The 18,746-nt window shown below is 33.1% G+C and overlaps 3 protein-coding genes and 1 long non-coding RNA gene across 6 annotated transcripts; 3 read left to right on the top strand and 1 right to left on the bottom strand.

Annotated features, from left to right (window-relative positions):
- Positions 1–1,644: 1,644 nt before the first annotated feature.
- Positions 1,645–2,481, top strand: LOC107928639 (germin-like protein 9-3). Its single transcript, XM_016859894.1, has one exon. The coding sequence runs from the start codon at positions 1,664–1,666 to the stop codon at positions 2,291–2,293; it is 630 nt and encodes a 209-aa protein (XP_016715383.1). The 5' UTR covers positions 1,645–1,663; the 3' UTR covers positions 2,294–2,481.
- Positions 2,482–2,830: 349 nt separating this feature from the next.
- Positions 2,831–4,446, top strand: LOC107928618 (uncharacterized). Its single transcript, XR_001692649.2, has 3 exons — positions 2,831–3,041; positions 3,145–3,378; positions 4,167–4,446. It is a non-coding gene; the product is annotated as an uncharacterized lncRNA (long non-coding RNA).
- Positions 4,447–9,112: 4,666 nt separating this feature from the next.
- On the top strand, positions 9,113–10,117 carry LOC107928626 (germin-like protein 9-3). The gene has a single exon (XM_016859880.2). The coding sequence runs from the start codon at positions 9,263–9,265 to the stop codon at positions 9,890–9,892; it is 630 nt and encodes a 209-aa protein (XP_016715369.2). The 5' UTR covers positions 9,113–9,262; the 3' UTR covers positions 9,893–10,117.
- A 44-nt stretch (positions 10,118–10,161) lies between these two features.
- On the bottom strand, positions 10,162–17,055 carry LOC107928625 (F-box/FBD/LRR-repeat protein At1g78750). Of its 3 annotated transcripts, XR_005909273.1 has the most exons (6): positions 16,947–17,055; positions 16,395–16,475; positions 15,290–15,357; positions 14,202–14,265; positions 10,599–10,748; positions 10,162–10,520 (listed from the first exon to the last, which is right to left on the bottom strand). XR_005909273.1 is itself a non-coding variant. In XM_016859879.2 (3 exons), exons 1-3 carry the CDS (start codon positions 11,117–11,119, stop codon positions 10,266–10,268), a joined length of 687 nt encoding a protein of 228 aa, XP_016715368.1. In that variant the 5' UTR covers positions 11,120–11,852; the 3' UTR covers positions 10,162–10,265. The 3 variants fall into 3 exon arrangements, 1 of the variants encoding a protein (XP_016715368.1); XR_005909274.1 differs by lacking the exon at positions 14,202–14,265; XM_016859879.2 differs by lacking the exons at positions 14,202–14,265; positions 15,290–15,357; positions 16,395–16,475; positions 16,947–17,055 and adding an exon at positions 10,838–11,852.
- Positions 17,056–18,746: the final 1,691 nt, after the last annotated feature.

The following is an 18,746-nucleotide window of genomic DNA, read 5'->3' as shown; positions in this document are numbered from 1 at the left end:
CTCCATTGTTTTGTACAAATCTCTTGATGTCAACAACCTGCTCAATCTTGACTTCCCATTTCTTCTTTTCTCTGGTAGGAACCATTTTTTCTTCTAGGCTTGAACAAGGTGAGCTCTTCTTAGGTGCTAGGGGTGTGCAAAATTCGGGTAAAACCGAAAAAATTCGGTTAATTAACCGAATTCGGTTAATCGGTTGGTTAACCGAATTTTTTCCGTCGGGGGTCGGTTAATTATTTTTTGATTTTTCGGTTAACGGTTAATTCGGTTCGAAATCGGTCGGTTAACCAAATTTTTTCGGTTTAACCGAAAAAATTAATAAATAAAATTATAATATATAAATAGGCCCACTATTTACCTAAGCCCAATCTAAACCCAAGTATTCAACCCAACCCAACCCAATCATAAAAATTACAAATAATTTAATAAATAAAAATAAAATTTTAAAACTAAGACTAAAACTAAAGTCTAAAAGTCTAAAAATAATTTAATTATGTAGTGATTCAATTCGGTTAATTCGGGTAATTCGGTTAATTCGATTTATTCGGTTAATTTGGTTAATTAGGTTAATTTTTAACCAAAAATAGAAAAACATATAATTTTCAGTTAACTGGCCGAATTAACCGAAAAAATTTCGGTTCGGTTAATTTTTTAAAAAAAATTTCAGTTCGGTTAACGGTTAAAGATTTTGAAAGGTCGGTTAATTAGGTTAATGTTATTTCGGGTAGGTTAACCGGTCAATTAACCGAATGAACACCCCTATTAGGTGCTTTCCAAACATTTTTTGATCTAGATTGTTGATTGTTGAATGGATGATTGGATGATTGAGATAAGGTGGTGATGGTTTGGAGGTCAATGATGGTTGTAGCAAAGGCATTGGCGGCAAGATTCTTGGGATGGAGAAGAAGTATAAACATAGTGAGCCATTTACGTAAAAAGTAAAAATATTGGGTCATTTATTAAAAAAACAAAAAAGGAAGGATGAAAAGAATAGTCACTAACTTTGCTTTGTCCAACGTGCCAAGTTAACTAGCCATGTCAGCCAGTTAACTGATCACGTCACCTATCCCATTAGGTCTGTAACGGAAAATGTTAATGAGTGACTAATTTGTCACTTTTCGATAATATTAATGACAGTTTTATTATTTTTTGAAACCTGAGTAACTAAATTGAAACTTGAGTGACTGTTTTGTCAGCTACCCTAAGGTTGAGTGATAGTTGGTGTAATTTAACTTTTATTTTATTTTGAAAGTATTTTGACACTCTTTTATTGAAAGAGCTGGACACGGATAAATCTAACAAATAGAGATATATTTATTCAAACTCGGTTTATTAACAAATTAATTTTAAAATTAAGGATTAAAGTGATATAAAAATTAAAAAGGAAAGGGTGTTGGGGCCTGAAATTATTTCCATATGGATATGCCTGGATAAATAATCTGAATCTTCCAAAATTCCATAATAAAGAAAGCCTGGGAACATGGACAGGAAACTTCGAGCTTATAGTTCCCATGTTTATAACTGTTCCTTTTTCATCAACTTTAAGTAATTAACAATCAAACAAATATCTAGTTGACAATACCAAGAAACTGTTCCATCTATATATACATATGAAACTCTTGCTAACGGCATAGCAGCATTGTTTGTTTCCAGGTTTTTTTCAGCCATGGCATTGACTGTCAAGCAACGATTCTTCCTAGCAATTCTAGTTCTTGCCTTCCCTTTGTCTGCAATAAGTGGAGACCCTGATATTTTATCTGATTTTGTCGTTCCAATTGGAGTCAATGCCACTCTATTGGGTGGAAACTTTTTCACCTATACTGGCATGAGGCCACTCATTAACTCTGATCCACCAACAAATTTCACTGTAACTAAAGCAACCATGGCTGAATTCCCTGCCCTTAATGGACAAAGTGTTTCCTATGCTGTTTTAGAGTACCCTGCTGGTTCTGTTAACCCTCCTCATACTCATCCTCGTGCTGCTGAGCTTTTGTTTCTCACCTATGGCATACTTGAAGTTGGATTTGTTGACACTACTAGCAAGCTCTTTACTCAAATACTTCAAGCTGGTGACATTTTTGTGTTCCCGAAGGGATTAGTCCATTATCAGTTCAATTGTGCTGAAAGCGATTTCGCAGTCGCGGTTTCAGCCTTTGGTAGTGCAGCTGCTGGTACCGTTTCGGTTCCCTCTACGGTGTTTGCGACGAACATTGATGATGAGATCTTAGCAAAGTCATTCAAAACCGATGTGCAAACAATTCAGAAGCTCAAAGCAGGGTTTGCACCTAAGGCATGAGATGGGGATTCTGAGCGCATGTTTGGTCGTCTTGTGCTGCAAAATGGGGATTTTTCATTTTGCTTTGTTCTTTAGAGAGTGACTTATTAAATAAACATCAAGATGTAATAAACCTATTCTTGGTCTTTGTTGCAACGAATCCCAAGTGTTTTTTTTTTCTTAAATAAATTGAATTCTAAGTTTTAAGACGGTGAAAAATGCTTCCAAAGCACCCTTTTAATATGGCATATAACTGCCTCTGGAAAATAAAAAACAACCTCAATTAGTTCTTGATTGCCCACCACCATGAAAATAACAACTTGGTTATAGAGGTGCTCATGGGTTGGGCGGCCCGACCCGGCCCGATGGCCCGCCAGAAATATGGAAGGGTTCGGGTAAAAATATATGCCCGAAATATGAGTTTGGGCAAAAAGCAAGGCGCCTTTAGAAAATGAATTGGGCATCAGGCAAAATTTTTTTGTCTCGGGCCCAGCCCGACCTGGCCCGGATATAATTAATATTTTTTTTTATTTTTAAAATTTATTATTTACATTTCTCATTTCCCATTTCCCATTTCCCATTTCCCCGACCACGTGCATCTAATAAATCTCTAACCCATTCCCTCCTCCCTTTTTTTCCCCCAAATCGAAAACCCACCTCCACCGATCCACCATTCCACCTCCGGTGTCCAGTCCTCCACGACTCCACCTCCGCTCTAACGGTGCGGGTGCTTCTAGCCTTCTATGTCTTCTACCTTTGAATTTCAAAGGTGAGTTTGCTGTTAACCCTATTTCTTGTTAACCCAATTTGAAGTAGTTTCTTGCTTTTTGCTTTTTGATTTTGATTGTGATTTTGATTCTTGCTGTTAACAGTTTTCTGATTTTGATTTTGAGACACTGAACCTTCGGGGGGGATTTTGATTGTGTTTACATATTATTCTTTGCAACAAAAAGAGTGATTGAGTCCGACTAAAGCAAGTGAGTGAAAAGCGTGGCAAGAGAGCGAGTTCGACTCGCGAACGATCAGCAAGTGAAGGACCAATCCTTTAACACCAGTACTGTTGCGAGACTGGTACTTGGCGGCTCACAAGCGACATATAGACTAAGGTTGCCCATCACTCATTCGCTTTTTTTTGAAGGCTCTTTCTATTCTCTTTCTAGTATGGTTCCCCCGTAAGAACATTGAATGCCCAATTTCACAGAGCAGCTCCCTTCCCAGCCCACAGCACAGTGTGGAATCTGGATTGTTTCATCGAGCACCATTCCTTTTAGATAGAAAGGTGTTTTGACTCTATTGGATCAAGTCATAACCTACGCCTTCTACTAGTATAGTATTCTTTGCAACATTTTTATTCTTTGCAACATTTTTATTTACTTAAAAAGTAAAAACTATACCATTAAATTACCAATATGAATAGTATATTTCATTGTCATTGAATTAAGTTTTGGTTTGGATAAAAAACAGAATTATTTGAATCAATTTTAATTAAAAACAATCTTTTTATTAAATCAAATACCAAATTATTATATTAAACAAAAATTGTTTTAGGTCAAATTATGATTATGACCTTCTACGTTGTTTAAAGCTTAAAAGATTGGACTGATGACATGACAAAAAATTATAATACAGTTTGATTTTGTCAAGTATGAGAAAAAACAGCAGTTTCTTTTGAGGCCTTGACTTCCAAGTTGAATGTAATAAATGCTCCAATAACAAATTCCAACCCACACAACATTTATTTGTGTTTATATTTTATAGAGCATGTAATTTGCAGGGTTGAGAATTGATTTATGTTTTATAGAGCATGTAATTTGCAAGGTTGAGATTACAAGCTTAGTTTCTTCATTTAATCTCTCACTCTTTTTTTTTTTGTGTTTGCTTTGTTTTATTGCAGAAACAAACTATTTAGTGAGGCAGAAAAAACAGCAGGCCCAGACAGGTTGCTATTACTATCTCACACCCTTTCCTTCGAAACAATTAACCTTTGCGACTTTTCCTAAATGATGTGTGTTTTTTTAGTATTACTTATAGACATGTGACAAGTTTGATCTTGTATCACAAGGCTAGCATAGTTAAATAACTAGTTTATTATCTCGTGCAATATATGAGTTCGGTATTATACTATTATGTAATATGCATTTATTTTTATATGAAAATGGTCTAATATCATTTTATCCCTCTATTATGCAATTACAACTAAACTTTAATCTTTATATCCTTTTACCAAAATGATTAAATTTTAGTTTCTATACTTTATTTTTAACATAAATTGGTGCTTATATTTTTATAATGTTATTAACTAAATAATTAATATTGTTAATTTTTTGATTAAAACATTAATTTTAATGTAATATACTGTTTTAATATACTGTTATAAATATACTGTTTTAATATACTGTTATAAATATACTATTTTAATATATTGTTTTAGTATACTGTTATAAATATACTGTGTTAATATAATATTTTAATACACTGTTATAAATACTACACATTAATTATTAATGTAATATACTTCCAGGTTAATTTCTTTCTTTCTTTTGCTACTTCCTCTATGCGATTTGCTTTTATTTTCTATGAAGTTGTTAAAAAAACAATAGTGTTGACACCATTTTTTGATAAAACGGGGTCAACTTGGGTTTTGAAAACGAAAACGAAAATGGAAGTCGCCACCAATCCTTTTTAATGAGGTGGGATTGGATCACCTCAAAAAGTGGTTGTTTTTAATAAACGATTTGATTTTATTAAAACAACGATTTTGGTCCACGAAATTAAAAAACGAGTTCAGGAGTCGGTTACGTACGAGGAAGAATTAGCACCCTCGTAACGCCAAAAAAATTGGTATCTAGTTGATTAGTTAATGTCTTAATGTCGAAAATTGAAAATTTTGAAGAGATTTAAAATACGATCCTTTGTTTTAAAAACTTATATAAATCGAATTACCCCTTAAGACCCTCTCATCTTGGAAAGAGGAAATGTCACACCTAATGAGTTAGGATGTGATACTTCACTCCCACAAAATGAGCTTGTCAAAAAAACTTGTGCAATAAAACTTAAAAGGATATTCAATTGTTTAAGTCATGTAAAGAAATTGCACCCCAATACGTTAGGGCATAATTTCTCAAAACTCTAAACGTTGAATATTACTTTTATTATTTCTTGGAAAATCCTCATCTCGAGAAAACAATGTGTCATATCTAATGCATTAGAATACGACGTATTGAATTCCCGATGATAAGCTTTTCATTCATGTTTAAATTAAAGAGCATTCTCGACTACTTAGATTCAATGAAAGAAATTAGAACCCAATACGTTAGGGCTCAATCCTCTCGAAGATTCTAAATACGAGTATTGCCTTTATTTTCAAAGTTTTCTATTTTTATGAATTCGAGTAAAAATTATATATGACAGAATAACAAGTAGGATATGCAAGTAAAAATAATACGAGCAACAGCAAATAAAAGATAAATAAAAGTCAAATTAATTATACAAGGTAATAAGCAAATAAGCATTCATTCCAAATAAAACGAGCATGAAATAGAAAGCAACTATCGCGTGAAACAACGAAATTATAGAAGAAACAAAAAGGAATATATAAAAAAAATATGTATACGTATGTATTTGAAATTATAAAAAATGTGCAAGTGTGTGCGTATATGTGTATGAATTAAAATAAGTGTGTGTATATATATATATATAGAAATTATGAAATACATGTATATATGAAAGTGTATATATTATAAGATACAATCAGAGATGTATATAAGCATGTATATAAAAAATATGTATAGGTATGTATGTAAATTGTATATTATAAAAATATGAGTATATGTGAATTTGTATATGCATATTTATGAAGATAAAAGTAAATATATATAGACCTGTAAATGTGTATGTAAAAAGATAAATATACATGTATATGTATAAAATGAGTGTATATAAAAATGAAATAAGACATACTTATAAGAACTAAAATGTATGTATACGTATACTATAAAATATAAAAATAATATACATATGTATATATAGTTTTAAGTTATAATATATATATATAAGATGTATGTATGTATGTATGAATTATAAAATATATATATGTATATTATATTAGATTTACATAGAAAATATATAAGATGATGTATGGTGAAATTAAATATTAATATAAGAAGAAACTTAATATAATAATACATAATAAATTTATAATACTGATAATAATAATAATAATAATTTTAAAACAAAATAATAATAATAATAACAATATAATAATACATAATACATAATGAGCTTAAATACTAATATATAATAATAACTTAAAATAATAGTACATATTAAAATAATGTATACATATATATAATAATGAATAAGAATATAAATAAATATAATAAAAATATATGATTAATAATAAAATAAAAAATGCTTAAGGGATTACATCAGTAAGGACTAAAGTGAAGCAATCATAAAAGTACGGGGCGCGACTTAACAAATAAAAAACGAATTGCAATATGCACAAAACTGGAGGGACCAAAGTTGAAAATAGTCCATAGCGACAAAACACGCTGATCCTCACGGTCGAGTCAAGTCACCTCATGGGCCAGAGACCAAAACGACGTCGTTTTTGGTCTCTGAACCCCAAGCCCATACGACACCGTTTAAAGAGGCTTTAAAAGTTTAAAAAAAACCCTAATTTCATTTACAGCCGTAAAAAAAAAGCCCCCCATCCCTCAAATGGCCGACGGTCTCCCGAGGCCTCCGTCGCGGTGTTGGCACTGGAAAATGGGCCCTTTAGCCCCCGCTTCACGGCATCCTTGAGAGCCAAAGCTCTCTCAACCCGTGAGAGTCGAAAACAAGGGAGGTTTTCGGCCGCTTGGGCCCGATTCGGGTGACGGAGGAGAGACCCTCCGACGGCGCTACCATGGCCACTTCCGGTGAGTTCCATTCCTCTTCCCTTTTTTATTATTACTTAATGTGAAAAATGAAATAAAATAAAATAAAATAAAAGGATAAAAACAAGAGTCGAAACAGAAAACAAAAGAAATCACCTCTCAAATCTGTTCTTTTTTTTATTATATATATTAATGTTCATAATAAACAAAAAAGGAAGAAGAGTCTCTTCTTCTTTACAGCATATTCGACTTTAGCCGAAAGAAAAAAGAAAAAAGAATAAGAAAATCCCCCCTTTTTTACATTGCTTTTCCAGGCTTATAAAGCCGAAAATCCATCCTCCTTTTTTGTTTCTGCCCTTCTTTATGCTGCTTCTGTTTGCAGGTACATGATAAGGTCAACTTGCCGTTTTGGTGAAAGGAGGGCTGGCGGTGGCAGACCTCGGGCGTGGTGCGCGTTGAAGGCGCACATGGGGTAGCAGCGGCGTGAGGCAAGGCAGGGAACCCTAGAGTTCCCTGATGTTGTTTAATTATGGGCCTCATTGGGCCGGCTAGGGTTTTAAAAAATTGGGTCGTTTTATCCCAATGTACATAAACTGTTATTTTTTTATTTTTTGGTTTTATTTCGGGCCCGGGCTAAATTGGGCCTCTACAAATAGTAAATGGTGGACAACAAGTTCATTATTTATTAAGAATCAAAACTTAGAATGTAATACTACATCAATTCTAACATAATTTTTATAGATAACATAATTAGTTTTAAGGAAAAAAAGGGCCGGGCCAGGCCCAGGCTTCGTATTTTTTCCTCGGGAAGGGTCTGGACAAAATCTCAAGCCCATATTTCAGGCTGGGCTGGGCTGGGCCCGGGCCTAAGAAGAGGGCTGAATTTTTTTGGGCCCGACCCGAACCCTGCCCGGCCCGACCCATGAGCACATCTAGTTGGTTAGTAGCTTCATGCTACTAACACGAAGGTAGCAGATTTAACAAGTACAACAAAATCATGGGTTACGTCCTACTTCACAAACGAAAATAATTATACTATTAAGTTGGTGTTATTTTCGATCTGATGAATTTGAATCAATTGTATTAATAAAATTTTTAATTTATCATTCAAATTAAAATATTATTTTGATATTAGTTTTAATTTTTAATTTTAATTATACATATTTTATTATTTATATTATTTTTAAACACATATTTATAATTTTTATACACATACATGTGATAGAATTTCTGATTATAATAAATTAATATAATAACTAACTAATTATTAGAAAAGGATATTTCATGCACCATCTTGATTGATTTCGATATGGCAGGAAATGCAACCGTTGATTTCAAAGGTTGGTTTTGTTTTTTTATCGTTACTATGTTTTACGGTTACTAATTTATTTTTTCTGTGTTTGAATTTGTTATCCATGTGTTGCACTGTGTTAAAAAATGATTTTTTTTTATTTTAAAAAAATTAATTAATGCTAACGCAACATACACATGAACATCATATTAGGAAAGTTAATATATGATAATTTTTTCATCCATTTTAAGTGATTTGATAAATAATGCATATTTAAGGGCTAAAAGATATGAAAAATAAAATAGAGGATTAAAATGATATTTGGTGTAAAGTTGGAGGACCAAATAAATTATTATTTTTTTACTTTTAGTTCTTTATTAATTCATATTATTTATTAAAGTTGTAATATATTATTAAATTAAATAAATAATTTGTTTATTAAACGAATGAAAGAAAGAATGGAATTCAAAATAAATTAACGACCAAAATGAAATAAAAATTAAAAATATATATAGGAACTGCGGAAAAAATTATCTCCATCGAAATTCCAGACAGGAAATATGGATATGCCTCATCTAAAGAATCTGGACCTTCCATAGTTTCCCATTAAAGAAAACCTAGGAACATAGACAAGAAAATTAGAGCATGTAGTTGCCAACTTGCCATGATTATAGCTGTTGTCTTTTTCGTCAACTTCAAGGATTACTGACCAAACAAATATCTAGCTGGCAATACCAAGAAACGGTTCCCTATATATATACACATGGAACTCTTGCTAACGGCATAGCAGCTTTGTTTGTTTCCAGGTTTTTTTCAGCCATGGCATTGACTGTCAAGCAACGATTCTTCCTAACAATTCTAGTTCTTGCCTTCCCTTTGTCGGCAATAAGTGGAGACCCTGATATTATATCTGATTTTGTGGTTCCAATGGAAGTGAATAATACTCTATTGGATGGAAATTTCTTCACCTATACTGGCATGAGGCCACTCATTAACTCTGATCCACCAACAAATTTCACTGTAACTAAAGCAACCATGGGTGAATTCCCTGCTCTTAATGGACAAAGTGTTTCCTATGCTGTTTTACAATACCCTGCTGGTTCAGTTAACCCTCCTCATACTCATCCTCGTGCCACTGAGCTTTTGTTTCTCACCTATGGTGTACTTGAAGTTGGATTTGTTGACACTACTAACAAGCTCTTTACGCAAAGACTTCAAGCTGGTGATATTTTTGCGTTCCCAAAGGGATTAGTCCATTATCAGTTCAACTGTGCCGAGAACGATTTTGCGGTCGCGGTTTCTGCTTTCGGTAGCGCAGCTGCTGGTACTGTTTCAGTTCCTTCTACGGTGTTGGCAACAGGCATTGATGATGAGATCTTAGCGAAGTCTTTCAAAACAGATGTGTACACAATTCAGAAGCTCAAAGCAGGGTTTGCACCTAAGGCCTGAGATGGAGATTCTAAGCTATTAGCAATAATTCCACTTATGGGGTTCTAAGATTTGGTCACATATGTACGTCTTGTGCTGCAAAATGGGGATTTATCAATTTGCTTTGTTCTTTGAAGAGTGACTTGTAAAATAAACATCAAGATGTAATAAACCCATTCTTGGTCTTTGTTGCAATATCAAATAACTTGTTATGATATGGAATGGGAAAGGGGAGCAGGTTTCTTATGGAGATGACCCAGAAATCGACGATGGAAGAACACTGAGAAAAGTTGAAAAGAAATCATGACCAAGATGTAATTAATAAACAGAGAAGAAAGAGTCATTCAAAAGGCCAAGAAAAATATGGTACCAACAATACAATATTATATTTATATCAAATAAACAAGATACGGCATTGCTTTGATTTCCTTGGTGAAGCCAACAACACTTGATATGTCTCCAATTTCTCTTCTTCAGAAATGTATAATCCTGTGCGTATTGTCAACTTCTGTAGCGCTCCACCATTCGTTAGAATATTCTTTGCCTTTCCAATACAATCTTTTTCATCTGTAAAGTTTGTAATTTTGATGGTCTTGAGTTTATACAACAAACAACAAGGCACTTTCTGTGGCAGAGAGCAGAGAACTTCCTAAAACCACAACATAAAAAAAAGGGGGGTGTCAGTAAGAGCCTGCAACTTAAATAAAAGCTTAAACATAGAATATACCTGAATAAAGTAAAGCTTTTCTAGTTGAGAACTTGCCAGCAAAGTTTCAAGTCCTTTATCCGAACTCGACCAATCAATAAGACCATAATAATAACGCATATCCAGCTCCATCAAGTTGGCAAAAACAGGAAGCGGTTCACAGCTTAAAAGCTATGACAGTCACAAATTTTGCATTGTGTCAGTAGATGATAAAGTATCTAAAAATCTAGAGATTGCAAAATAAAGTCAAAGAAACAAACCATCAGAGATGTAGCAGACAGAACAAGTGAACGAACACTACAGATCCCTCTAAACAATGCTGTTGCATCAGCTTGAAGATAATTATATTCGATTACAAAATGAATATCAGCGCTCACAATAGATTCCAAATTCTTCAGTGAATACCCTGTTGCTACATGGGAAATGGATTTGAAGTGGGCTAGATTAGGCGCATCGATCATAAAATAATGGGTATACGAGTGAAGTGTAGTCAATCTCTTGAGCAAATGATGTGAAATATTGGCGTTGCTCATATTCCCCATGATGCATTCACATTGTTGAAAAGTATATTTACCATCGAGCTGTGGTCTTGCACATCTAACCTCTTTCGAGGTGTCGTCCCGTAGGATTTTACAATCGTCGCGGTGTCATCCCATAGAACCTGCTGACCACCACCGCAATGTTGCTCTTTGAAACTTAATAACTGTCGTTACGATGTCGTCCCAAAGGACTTGTTTCCCATTTCACCTTACTACTCAAACACCGAAGAGTCCCCCCGCAAGGTCTGAAGCTTCGCACATTGCGGTCTGCTCCCAACAATTCTGGATGGCGATATTTTAACGGAATTCTATTTTCCTTTTTCTCTATTCTTCCACCCATTCTTCCATTCGCCATCCTAACATTGATGCTCGAACACCGCAATGTCTCCTCTATAAGGCCCAAAGCTTCGCTCATCACGGTTTACATATAGTAATACCATATGACAGTATCTAACAAAAATTTTCATTCCTAATTTCTAACTTCACTTATCTCGTTAATATTTTCCCTTCCTTACCCCATATACAAGAAGCAAATATATTTAACATTTATCGTTATACATACACCACGCCAATTAACCCATCAATAATTATTCATTATCAATGCTAGGATGGACCCGATTAAGCAACAAGTAAAAAAAAATAGTGGAATAAATTGAGAAATTGAACACATAAATTTAACGTGAAAAAACTCCTCCAAAGAGGATATAAAACGACGGGCAAAGATAATTTTACTATAATGGCAAAAGAACGAAGAGTACAAAAGATGGAGATAAAAACTAAACCTCGAAAACCCGAAAACAAAGAACCCTCAAAACGTAAACACAAAATTCTCTAAATGTGTTATGGATTCTAATCTCTAATGGGTATATTTTCTAAGGTTGTAAAAGAACCTATTTATAGGCTAAATTAGTAGGTCAAATAAACTATGCTAATAAATGTTAAATATATTATACTAATAAATATTAAATCTTCTAGAAAGAAAATATATTTTATTTAACTTGACTTGCAAGTAATCTCTTAGAATTTAGGTCAAACAACTCTAACAATCTCTACCTTAACACGAATTCTTACAACGTCATCTTTGCCAAAGCCCGCCACGAGTCTATCTTGAGCTATGCAGGAAATTAATTGAGTCGAATATGTGCTTAGAAGCTAGAAAACTTTTAGCCTTCGACTTGTGCACTCCCAAATCAAAACTAACCCGGGTTTAATTTTCACGAACACAGTGCCGTAACTTTTCAAAACCTGTATCCTAAAGAGAACCTCTCTTTAACGAAACGGTTATACCTTTTTTCCCTCCTATGACTAAGTTGCCTCCACTCCAAACGAATTGACTTCAACTCTGTATCAGACGAGGGACATTCGATTTCACCGGTCACTGTAGAACCTTCCAGAATATAAAGACTGTCAGTTCTTTACCTTTTAACAAAAGGAGAGCTCCACAAGATACTTTAATGTCGCTTGACTCGATGCTGATTCTGCATCCTTTCAAGTCTAAAATACTCAAGAAGATGAGATTCTTTTGTAAATCAGGTACATACCTGACATCTGAGAGTGTCCTAATCGTCCCATCGTGTATCCTAATTTTAACAGTACCAATACCAATTACCTTACTAAATGACTCGTTTCACATGCGCACAATTCCACCTTCAACCGAACTGTATGTGGAAAACCATTCTCTATTGGGGCACATGTGAAAAGAACATCCCGAATCTAGGATCCACTCGGACGTGAGCTTGAAGTTATCGCTCGTTGACACTAACAATAAATCATCACCACTTTCATAGGCTAAATTAACATCAGCTACATCTTCCTCGTTTCTCTCAGCAGCTTTTTTATTTCGCAGTTTATAACAATCTGCTTTGACGTGACCTAACTTTTTATAATAGCGACACCTTTTGTCTTATTTCTTTGATGCTACCAAAATGAAAGCTTGCCTATCTGCCTTGCTATCCAAACCAAACTCATTGTCGAGTTTGTCTCTACTCAACAAATGACCCTTCACATCTTCGAACAAGAGTTTGTCTCTGCCATAAATTAGGGTTTCCTTGAAAGACTTGTATGAAGGGGGTAAAGAGCACAATAATAGCATAGCCTGATCTTTATCGTCAATATGACCCTTAACGTTCTTTAAATCATTTAAAAGAGTAATGAATTGACTGATGTGATCTCTAAGAAGCTCACCTTCGTTCATGCGAAACCTAAATAGACGTTGTTTCAACACTAAACGATTAGCTAGAGACTTAGTCGCATAAAGAGTTTCTAACCTTTTTCACAAGGCAGATAAAGTCTTCTCCATCAATACCTCTTGCAATACCGTATTCGTGAGGCACAACTGGATTAAAGACAAGGCCTTTTCATCAAGCTCTTCTCATTCTGTTTGATTTAGATTCTCAGTTTTTTTCCCGGTAACAACCTTTTTCAAGCTAATTTGAACTAGAATTGTCATCATCCGAACTTGCCACAAATTGAAATTTGTCTTACCATTGAACATCTCAATTTCAAATCTTGTTGCTGCCATCTCTGAGCGGGCTGATTTATGAAAATTGAACTAACTCTAATACCACTTGTTAGGATCGACCCAATTAAGCAACAAGTAAAAAAATAGTGTAATAAATTAAGAAATTGAACACACAAATTTAACATGGAAAAACCCTTCCAAAGAGGATACAAAACCACAAGCAAAGATAATTTTACTATAATGGCAAAAGAACGAAGAGTACAAAAGATGGAGATAAAAACTAAACCCCGAAAACCTGAATACAAAGAACCCTCAAAACGTAAACACAAAATTCTCTAAATGTGTTATGAGTTCTAATCTCTAATGGGTGTATTTTCTAAGGTTGTAAAAGAACCTATTTATAGGCTAAATTAGTAGGTCAAATAAACTATGTTAATAAATGTTAAATATATTAGCCTAATAAATACTAAATCTTCTAGAAAGAAAATATATTTTGTTTAACTTGACTTGCAAGTAATCTGTTAGAATTTGGGTAACACAACTCTAACAATCAAACATTTAGCAAACAATTGGCAAGCTCACACAACATTATTGATTATGCAAAGGTGAGGTATAGAAACTCACTTGAATTCTCTTATCTTTAGCAGTTGAGCTTGTCCAAACGCCAAGGCCTTCCTTATTTTAGCAGCTAAGTATGAGAACCATTTATTAGTTAAACTAAAGGTGTTCAACCCAAAATCCAGAATTATGTAGAAGTTTTTAAGAATTACTGCTTCACCCCTTCTTCAATCCAATAGTACAAAGAGGTAAGGAAACTTACTAGTTTCTTAAATTTCTCTATTATCAGACTTCAATTCTTTGTCTATTGCACATGCAAGACTCCCCTTAGCTACATTCTATTCTTCTTTAGTACATTTGAAGAAAATGATTTTATGGAAATAATAAGATTTGTAAAAAGAATTGAGAGAATTCTATCTTCTTACACATGTGTATATATATACTCCTAAGGCAAGTTCTTCACTGACCATCTCAACCCTCCATCCTTAATCATTTTGTCTCCCACCATGGAACTAACCAGTTTCATCCTAACCGAACCAGAATCGAAATCCAACCAAATCAAATTTTGGCTATTAAAATTTCTAAATTCCCTGATAGAGTCTGACAATTTGCTAATTCTTTCAATTTAGTCTTAATTTTTCTTAGATTTCGGGTCAATAGAGATACCTGGGTATTACAACTCCACCTTTAACTGGATTATATATGGAGAAAATTGAATAATTTGTAACACCTCTAACTTCTAACCTCTAACCGTCGCCGAAATCGGGTTACAAGGCATTACTAGATATCTCGGACAATATACAGTAATTCTTAAATAAATAACAAACATATATAATCATAAATTCATATAAATTCTTACTAATTGATTTCATTCATTTTTTATTTTTTTTAGAAAAATTTGAACATAACCCCTTTATAACTATTGAACATTCCCTGCAAATATTAAATCGCAACCAATGCATTATATATTCAAATATACCAAAATACCATTTATCAAATTGCACCCAAAATGAACATAACACATAATGTTTCCATTCTAAACTAAACATTTCCAACTCAAGCCATATCACATAGCTTGATCAAACCCCAAAATTCATACCAAAAATTAACTATACATGCCATATTTACATTATTTACGTAAGGTCCAAAAGTACCGAAAATCGTTTGGATAGTGTGATAGCAAATCTCCGACCTAGTCCAAAATCGAGCTAGCTTCCGAAGTCTATAGAACATAAGAAAATAAATGAAGTAAGCATTAAGCTTAGTAAGCCGTATAATATAGAATTAAACTTACCAATTTAACATTTAAGCATTTAAAACAATTAAAATCAACTCATTTGTCCACAAACTCTATTCACATCACCATCCACGAGTTAGTCATATAGCTAAATATATCATGTCGTCTCTATAATTCATATATTCATAAAACAAATAATTCATGCAAATCATATAGCATTTATATCAATTCAATCCTATTCGTGTAACCTGTAGTTCATCAGTAATAACATAAATTTTTCCGTATCAATAGTAACTTATACATATCAATGGTAATTCATCCAAATAATTATATAACTTATTCATATTATCAGTAACAGTAATTATACCCGTTGAACCTATTAGAACATCGAGGGATACACGGGTGATACACTATAAGTGTATTTATAAGAAATTCGTCAATTCATTGTCATTTTCGCTCTTTCGAGCCATGATCGGTAAGCTCTATCGAGCTGAAACGGTAAGCTCCGTAGAGCTGAAACGGTAAGCTCATTCCAAGCTGATAAACGGTAAGCTCTATCTAGCTGAAATGGTAAGCTCCGTAGAGCTGAAACGGTAAGCTCATACAAGCTGTGGTGAGTCCGCAACAAATGTAGGAGCTCGACCAAACGGTAACCCTAGTGACAAGTCACTCGTATCCGACGATTTTCTAAAGTTCAAACGGGCTCGGTATTATCCAATTTCATCAATTAAGCAATAAAAAATCAATAGCTCAATTTCTCAATGCATATGTGTATAGATATATTTAATATAATTAAATACATACATTTAAATACTCAAAATTTCATATTCAATGCCTATTATTATACCAAATCTATATAACGTATATAGTATTTGTAACATTTCATTTGCATTCATGTAAACAGTAATATAATAGTATATCGGTAATTTAAAATTCAAGTGGATCATTCATTCAACTTACATACATTCATTTTTGGACAATTACAAATATTTAATAATTCAATTCTAGCTACACGAACTTACCTCGTATTTGCTCGAATACTTTCGTCTACCCGTCTAACTTTTGTTTCCCCCGATCAAGTTCCGGTATTTGTTTATCTTGATCTATACAAATTCAAATTTAACTCATTTATTCACCAAATCAATCAATCCAATCCATATAAATATATTTTGGCATTTTTACAAAATAGTCATCATATTTTCACATTTTGACATTTTAGTTCCTAATTCACAAATACACAAAATATACGAAATTTCTTTATACGTATTCTTAGCCGAATACTATATATCTTCTAATCAGCCCATATTTTCATTTATTTCACATTTCTAACATAATATTTCTATTTTTTAATTAAATCCCTAATGCTCATTTTTGTCAAAATTTACTTTATAAAACTTGTATATATTTCAATACTCATCAATAATCTAGCATAATACTTCAAAATATACTAGTATTCAACAACGGCACATTTCAAAATCATTAAAATTTTCAGAAATTGAGGTACGGGCTAGCTAGAATACAAAGCAACAATCTCAAAAACGTAAAAATTATTAAAAACGGAATAAAAACCATACCCTAATTGAGAATCTAAGCTTGGCCGAATGTAAAAGCCATGACTTTGGCTTTCTATACTTCAAAATCGTGCAGAAAAAAAATGACTGCTACTTTCTGTTTTGTTTTTACTTTAATTCAATATTAATAACCATTTTACCAAATTAACCTTAATGAAAAAAAAGCATAATTCACATATTTTAAGGTCATTTATGACCAGCACCACTATCATTGGTCCAATAACATAATAAGGACATCTTATTCAACTTATCAGCAAATAAATACTCTTAACTTATAGCATATTACTTTTACATTTTATGCGATTAAATCCTTTTTATCAAATTAAGTATTTAAACGGTAAAATTTCTTAATGAAATTTTTATACTATAACTCCATCATGTTGTAAAACTTATTAAAATAATATAATAAATATTTTTACTCGGTTAAGTGGTCCCAAAACCACTGTTCCGATCAGACTCAAAAACGGGCTGTTACATAATCACCCTCATTCTCAGCCATATCAACTACCTTAGTAATTATCCGAAATTATCAAAAGCTAAAATTTGTCATCCCATCGAATTTCTCGATATCCAAATTAGTTGTTGTGTCACCAGACGAGTTGATCTGCGGAAGCTAAACCGTATTTTTTATACCAATTTATTGGGGATTAACCTGTATAAACAACGAAATAATCTAAATGTACAACCTATACATTACCCAAAACTCTAACTCTCATAGAGTTCTCTCAAAAGGGATATTATACTCTTTCTATAGTTACTATGAAACTCTCACTAAAATTCGTTTGTAACTACATCTTGTTACCTCGAAAAGAAAAACTCTATAGTTCTACATCTTTTAATTGCCTTTTAATTGACCTCTCAAAATAGAGATACAATTATCCCTTTAAATAGGATAAGATTAGAGTTATAATCATACTAAAATATCATTTGAATAATTAGAGTCTAACGGGGAGAATTAGCGTTGCCTGAAGTCTAAAACACGATTGCCAAATAGGAGAACACGTTGTGACGTCGCAACATCCCATTCGCCTCGTCATGACATCGTCTATCGTGTCATCCCGACAAGCTAACACTCCTCGTCCCGACGTCGGGCTTGTTTTGGCCCTTCTTTGGTTGCTTGTCGATTCTTGTCTAAGGTGCGTACAACATGTCTGATAAATGTGAGGCACACCCCACACTTAATATAGAAGGAATCAAAGATTGCTTAAAGAGAAGAGAACAGTAAAGAAATTACTCAGAAACTAACGAGAAAAATGTTGATCAAAATGATAATAAATCAACTAGTTTGATTCAATCAATTGGGTTGATTACATATTTATAGGAGTCTTAATAACTAATCGATAAATTGAAAGTATAACTTTTTAGTTGACTAACCAACAAAGCCAACTATTACAACTACTATAACAAATACCAACCGGCTCAACAAATATAGTTACTCTTAGCATTTTCTTGGTCTTAAGAACTTCTTCATAAGAGACAACACTAACTTAAATGTGAACTGTATTAAACCGAGAGGGTGGTACAGGCTTAGTCCAAATATCTACATCTGATTTAGTGGATGGAACATGATTAACGACAAACATCATCTCGTTAACTTTTTTAACGATAATTTCATCAAATCTATTAAAAAAATAATTTAAAAAAAAATAAAGATTGATGGCCAAAAAAAACTCAAAGATACAATCAAGACCATTTTCACAAAATATATAAATATTAGTAGTCAAAGTTGCTATTAAGCCTTAAATATAAAAACAGGAGCTTGAAATTTTGGTGGGATTTAATTAAGTACATAAATTTTTTTTT

This window comes from Gossypium hirsutum, chromosome D01 (genome assembly GCF_007990345.1).
Source record: "Gossypium hirsutum isolate 1008001.06 chromosome D01, Gossypium_hirsutum_v2.1, whole genome shotgun sequence".
Classification (NCBI taxonomy): domain Eukaryota; kingdom Viridiplantae; phylum Streptophyta; class Magnoliopsida; order Malvales; family Malvaceae; genus Gossypium; species Gossypium hirsutum.
This window is presented reverse-complemented; position numbering and strand designations above follow the sequence as displayed.

Coding starts and splice junctions, on each gene's coding strand:
- LOC107928626 (XM_016859880.2), top strand. CDS start 9,263: ATGGCATTGACTGTCAAGCAACGATTCTTCCTAACAATTCTAGTTCTT.
- LOC107928625 (XM_016859879.2), bottom strand. CDS start 11,119: ATGGGGAATATGAGCAACGCCAATATTTCACATCATTTGCTCAAGAGA. Junction 10,749..10,837: donor TGTCTGCTACATCTCTGATG/GTTTGTTTCTTT, acceptor TGACTGTCATAG/CTTTTAAGCTGTGAACCGCT. Junction 10,521..10,598: donor AAAAGCTTTACTTTATTCAG/GTATATTCTATG, acceptor TTGTGGTTTTAG/GAAGTTCTCTGCTCTCTGCC.
- LOC107928639 (XM_016859894.1), top strand. CDS start 1,664: ATGGCATTGACTGTCAAGCAACGATTCTTCCTAGCAATTCTAGTTCTT.